At 47.2% G+C, this 6,648-nt stretch overlaps 1 protein-coding gene across 1 annotated transcript; it reads left to right on the top strand.

Moving 5' to 3' along the window:
- Positions 1-1,093: 1,093 nt before the first annotated feature.
- FPGT (fucose-1-phosphate guanylyltransferase) lies at positions 1,094-6,519 on the top strand. The gene is made up of 4 exons (XM_049808193.1): positions 1,094-1,190; positions 1,363-1,530; positions 3,063-3,155; positions 4,038-6,519. The coding sequence occupies exons 1-4, from the start codon at positions 1,112-1,114 to the stop codon at positions 5,465-5,467; spliced, it is 1,770 nt and encodes a 589-aa protein (XP_049664150.1). The 5' UTR covers positions 1,094-1,111; the 3' UTR covers positions 5,468-6,519.
- The last annotated feature ends 129 nt before the right edge of the window (positions 6,520-6,648 follow it).

The raw sequence follows: 6,648 nt of genomic DNA, 5'->3' as shown, positions 1-6,648 counted from the left end.
TACACACAATCAAAGAGCCCGCAGCCAGCCCTTGTAGGATCAATTCATCAAATCCAAACCCTGCTCAGCAAGCGTACCCCGGGTATGGCTGGGGAGCATCACAGCAAACGTCAACAGATCAGGTATGGACAAGGAAGACTGAAGTGGACTAGTTCATGTGCAATTTGGAGTCCGTTCCTAATTAGATTACCAAACCAGCAATCTGACTCACCCTACTCGCTCCTGTGACTGCCATGGAGATGTAACCTGGGCCTCAACAGGATGATCGATTTCTACCAGCACGCAGGCTGAAGGCATCCATCCCGGGGAAACCTGGCCCTTCAGATCCTGAGCGCAGCCCAGGACCTGCGGTTGGGGCAGCCAGGTACTCCCCGCCCGAGCCTGCGGGTACGAATGTATTTTCTGCAAGTTGTACACCTAACAAGAACAGGAAAGAGACTTCTTTCCTTAAAAACCCTCGTTTGCATGCAGTAACCCAAGGGCTGTGGCGGACAAAGCGCAGGCGAGGGAAGGCAGGCCGGCGCACCGGCAGGCAGCTGCCGAGCTCGGTGGACGCGGCGTGTTTTCCTAACACCATTTGCCACCTCTTTAGACCCAAGAACTTAGTGAACGGGTACTACTTAAAAAGGAAAAATAAAGCGCGAGCGAGCGCGGTGGCAGGCCAGAAAAGGCCTCCAGCCGGCCCGGCCCGCCGTGCCCCTTTCGGCGCCAGACCCGACAGAGACCCGGGCCAGGCGTCGCCTCACAGGGAGGCCGAAGCCGAGGCCCGGCGCAGCAGCCGCCCCTCTCCGCGCACCGACGGGCAGGCCCAGCCCCGCTCGGGCCCCGCTGCCCGGCCTCGCACTCTGCCCACCCCCGCCGCGGCCCAAGGCGGGTCTCCCGTCCGCTCCGGGCCGGGGCAGGCGGCAAAAGCCCTCCGCCGCCGCCGCCGCCGCCGCCGCCGCCCGGCCCCTGCCCCGGGCGGGCCGAGCTCAGCGCCGCCGCCGCGGGGCCGAGCCAGGGCACCGGCCGCCCCGCGCTCCGCCCCAGCCCTCAGCCCGGCTTCTTCCGGGTCGGGCGCTGCGGGGCGGCCTCGCACCGCGGTTTCGGCGGCGGGCCCCGGCCCTCGGCCATGCCGGCGCCGGGCGAGCGGAGCGCGGCGCGACGGGAGGCCACGGGGCGGCGGCTGGCGCGGTTCGCGGCGCTCAGAGGTGGGGCGGGCCGGGGCGGGCGGGGGAGGCGGCGGGGGCACGGCCCGGCCCGGCCCGGCACGGCCCAGCCCAGCCCGGCCCGGGCGAGCCGCCCTCGGCGCGGGGCTTGTGGAGCGCTCGCCCGCGGGCGAGCCGGGCTTTGTCCTGACGCGGATGCCGCTCTGCTCGACAGGGAGGGTCGCCCGCCCCGGCGAGTTCTGGGACGTGGTGGCGGTGACGGCCGCCGACGCGGAGCAGGCGCTGGCCTACCGGCAGCAGCTGGCTGAGAAGCTGAGCAGAAGGGAGCTGCCGCTGGGGGTCCGCTACCATGTCTTCGTGGATCCACCTGGACCGAAAATCGGTGGGCACCCGTTGTCGACTCTCCCCTCGCCCCCGCGGGCAAGAGGGGCTGGTCAGGCCAGGCCGGTGTCGGCGCCGCAGGCAGCCCGGTCGGGCTTCAGAGGGACGGAGGGGGCTCCGTGCGGCTGGCCGGGCCGGCCGAGGGCTGCCCTGGCCTTGGCTCCCGCTCCAGGTCAAGCAGGGGTCGGTGTAGACCCAAAGAGAAGGAGGAGTGCGGCCCCCTCGCAGGCACGGCCCGTGTGCTGGGCCCGGCCCGGCCCGGGGCACGGGGAGCAGGCCCAGCAGCTCACGGCGTTGCTGCGCGAGTTGCTCTCGCTTGATATACCATGCCTTCGTTTAATACGTTGATGCTCGTATAATACACTTACATAGTTGGACTCGGTTTCGGTCAGTCAGGCAGAGGCAGGCTTTGCATGTATGCGCTACGACAGCTGTCTCCAAAACGCTGCTAAAGTCTGAAGTATTAATTAAACCACAAGCGTAGGGTCTAATGCCGTGAAGTAGTGCGTAGTTTTGGTTCGGTTGTGCAACTGCTAGCGTCGTGGGTTGGCTGCTTTTTGGACTTGGCGTAAGTTACTTTTGGCCGTTACACTTCCCGTTGTAATATCTGGGACTCCATCATGGTGGTGATGATACCGTGTGGCTCTTCTGAGTATATCGTATGGAATACAGAATAACACTGACCCATGTTTTATATAAATTGATACTACTTACCTTAACCTGATTGCTTAAACAATTTGTTTTAATATTTCAGCCAAAGCGCAGCAAAAGGCTAGAAGAAAGTAGCCTGACTGTCTGTAATACAATCCTATAATTCTTAATTCCTGTTCACTGTGATGTAGAAAGTAACTAATCTCAGTAGTCTATCTGCAGTGTACAATAATAGGCAGAGATTAATTTTCAGAAATCTAGAAACTTTAAGTTGTAGGAGCACATAAAAATATCTCAAACCATTTCCTCATATCCCAAACCTTTCTCCTCATTTCCATATTGTAAATGTCAGAAGCGCTTTTGAATGCTTGCTTCAAGTCGTTAGTGAACTTTGTGTGACTTTTTTCCTGCTGGAGCTAGTTTTTATGGTTATGGCCTGTTGAAATGATGAAATGCGTCAGGTGCTGGGGCCATTCAGAGAATGACTGGGAGGGGAAAACATGGTGGTTTCCCAAGAGCTTCCTACTCCAGATGCTCTCCCCTCTGAGTGCACAAGGCTTCCACAGTGACTGTCCTTCATCTTCTTTGCATGACTTTATCAACTACAGTACAGTAGAAGGACTGTTCTGTCAGAACTGGTTTAGGAAATTTCAGATAGGTATCTGTGCATCTGTTGACACTCAGTTTGTTTAAAAGATCGTCTCTGCAGTTATAAGGACTTTTTAAAAATAAACAGCAACTTACTTTCTACAGCAGAAGGCAGCATTTAAAACATGCCTCCTGATCACCCTACCACAGCACCAGATCCCAATATGCTTCACATGTCAGTGCAGATATTATTGGTGCTCTTTTCAGCAGATACTAAAACATTTTTTTCTTTAGGAAACGGTGGATCAACACTTCATGTTCTTCGGTGCTTGGAAGATCTGTATGGTGATAAATGGACTTCTTTTATTGTGCTGCTAATTCATTCTGGTAAATTCTGGTTTACATTTCACACTCTAAAATTGTGGACCTCTTTTTTTTTTTTTTTTTTTTTTCCCCTAAAGATAATACAATGGCAGAGGAGTCAGAGTTCTGAAATAGAGTTCCCTCAGAAAAGTAATCCCAAATGTATCTGATCTGATCATTCAAATTTAGATTGATACTTAGGAGATATTACTCTCTCTCAAGCATTTCTTCTCACCACTTCAGTTGTTCAATGACACAGTGGAGAAAGAAGTGAAATTCAGAGTATCTGAATTAAGCTTCTGCCTTGAAATACCCATTTAAGGAACACAGCCCTCTCTGGCCAGGTGACTTAGGGGTCCTCATTACTACAGGCAGGCTGAATACTTGCTGCCTTACCCAGTTAGTCAGAACACTTCCAAAAGGGGCTTCAGTTTTGCAGAGGAGAAACAAACCAGGTAATAACAAGTCACCTGACCAAACCACTGCTTATTCGACTCATCCCTGACTTAAAATTCCCAGCGGAGCTGTGGGGGTCCTCCTTTTTTTCAAGCAAAAAGCAGGCATCATTTGCTTTCTTCACTTCATTTGTAGACAAGTGGTCCATATTCCAGCTCTGAAGCAAACTAAAGATAATGAAATCAACCACAATTTTAACATAAGCTATTTAAGGCATGCTAAATTTTGGACATAAGGTCAAATCTGCTTTGAGAAATGTTTGAAGAAGAATGATTGATGATTTTTTTTACATTTGTCATTTTTTGAGGAATACATAGTAAATGACCAAGACTGGGGGGGGGGGGGGGTTGTTTAATTCCTTTCTGTATATGTAGAATAACTGTATAGGTTTAGGTTTTGCTTACTTATGTACACTGTTTCTGTATAATTAAAAATGTCTTTTTCTTCAAGGTGGTTACAGTCAACGTTTACCAAATGCAAGTGCCCTGGGAAAGATTTTCACAGCTTTGCCTTTTGGCAATCCCATTTACCAGATGTTGGAACTGAAGCTCGCCATGTATATTGATTTCCCTAGTCACATGAAACCAGGAATTCTCATTACGTGCTCGGATGACATAGAACTTTACAGCACTGGAGTTACAGAAACCATCACATTTGATAAACCTGGATTTACCGCACTAGCTCATCCTTCAGATTTGACAGTTGGGACTACTCATGGAGTGTTTGTTTTAGATCCATCCAGTTTTTCAGGAAGAGGAGGGCTTGAATACACGTCTTGCCATCATTTCCTGCACAAGCCTGATATTGAGACAATGCGCCAGTGTGGCGCAGTATGCCTAAGAGGGAATTGTTCTCAGCTAAGTTCCTCTGGAGACCACAACGACTCAGAAATGGATTCGGAGTGTGTGTATACAGACAGTATATTTTACATTGATCATAGCATTGCAAAACAATTGCTGACATTTTATAAGCAGATGGGCACTCTTTGCTGTGAAATAGATGCATATGGTGACTTCCTCCAGGCCCTGGGACCTGGAGCCACTCAAGATTACATAAAAAACACAAGTAACGGCACAACAGAGGAATCACAGTTAGTAGAAGTACGGCAGAAGCTATACTCTCTTCTGAAAGGAACTGCACTTAATGTTATAGTCTTAAACAACTCTAAGTTCTATCACATTGGAACTACTCAAGAGTATCTGTTTCACTTTACATTTGATAGCAAACTGAAATTTGAGCTTGACTTACTGTCTGTGGCTTTTAGCATCTCTTCTGACAAAGCCAAGACCTTGGATCAATCCACCAGTATCATTCAAAGCATACTTGAGCCTGGATGTTTTGTAGGACCTGGATCCATTATTGAATACTCCAGGATTGGACCTGAAGTATCAGTAGGGAAGAGCAGCATTATTAGTGGATCGTACATAAATATGAAAGTAGACATACCTTCAAACTGCTTCCTGAGCTCCTTAAGTGTAAAAATTAACAATCAAGTAAAGTATGTAAGTATGGTGTTTAGTGTAGAAGACGACTTGAAAAAGAGTGTGAAATTGTTGTCAGATATACATTCACTCCAGTTTTTTGGAGTCAGCTTACTGGAATGCTTGGACCTCTGGGGTATAGAGGTTTCAGACCAGCTCTTCTCCAATGAGAGCGCACGTTTGGGCTTGTGGACTGCTAGGATTTTTCCTGCTTGTTCTACGTTAAGTGAATCAGTTAGATTGTCGTTACAAATGTTAAATTCTGTGCAGCACATGTCAGCTTTTAAATTGAATGGCTTTAAGCTCTTGTCTGTTGAAGAAATGCTCACCTACAAAGATGTAGAAGACATGTTGAAGTTTAGGAAGCAAATTTACGACGAAATCCGTCTACAAAGGTGAAAAGTCTGATTTGTAGAATGAATAGTACTTGAACAAATTTCCTGTTTTCATTTGTGGATGATTGATTACTTCCCAGCTTGTAAAAATCATAAGAAAAAAGTACACAGATCTTCTCTCTGATTTCATTGCAGTAGAAATAACAAATTTGCATTAACAACGTTGTTGTAGCATAACATTAATAATGCAGCAAATGCAGATAAACTATTCTTTTAGTGAAAGAAGTAATGAAATTTTTCAGATCTCTGAAAACATGAATTGCTGACTTTTCTAGGGGTGCATATTATTATGTTTTGTAGTCTTTGTCAGTAAGAATATGATACAGAACAAATTGATTAGAAATTCGACTGAAAACTGCTGTAAGTTTTTCAGCGTAGAACATTAGCTCCAGCAACATGGAATGATATAGCAATAACTTACTTTTCTCTCTTTTCATGCTGCCTTCTGGTACATCTTCAGAGAAACACACAATACCTATTCTCTCTTCCCCTTCTCCACCCTTTACTAATAGAGATGACCTTTTGTTTCTAGTTTAGGTGCCAAAGATCCAGCTCCAAATAGATAAGTAAATAGATAAGTATGCTTTTTATACTTTTTTTTTCTGGTCTGATCAAAAAGGAAAGTGCCTTTTTTTATGTGCACAACTTTAAATGTACTCTTCTCTGTTCCCTCTTCTGCACCCCCTTTTTTTAAAAATACAGGAAGTGTCATAGCAGGCCATGCCAATGCTCCATCTAGCCCCATATTCTGTCTCAGGATGTGGCACCGCAAAGATGCTGTGCAGGGAGAGCGTGGAAGCCTATCCAATTCTGTGATCCTCTGTGTTTTCAACAGCTCATTACATAAACAATCGTTATATACTTTAGTGCTACAAGGTGGGAAAAAAGCTTGTTTGCCCTAAGTTTATATTCAGAGACCTCAAATAATTTATTTTTAATTCTGCTTCTACAATGACTGTGGTTTTAATTTTTCCATTTCATGCTGTTTTTAAGAGTATGCTGTGTATTATATCAATGTAATTTGACTGTAAACACAATGCATTTTTTTCTCTTGCATTTATCTATGGATTTTCATGTTTTATTTAATGTTTCATTACAACAGTGTTTATCTCTCTACTGACTCAATTCCCTAATGGCATCTTTCTTATGCCACCTACAAGGCAGTAGTGTAATATCTCCTGAATA

This window comes from Accipiter gentilis, chromosome 8, assembly GCF_929443795.1.
Source record: "Accipiter gentilis chromosome 8, bAccGen1.1, whole genome shotgun sequence".
Classification (NCBI taxonomy): Eukaryota; Metazoa; Chordata; class Aves; order Accipitriformes; family Accipitridae; genus Astur; species Astur gentilis.
This window is presented reverse-complemented; position numbering and strand designations above follow the sequence as displayed.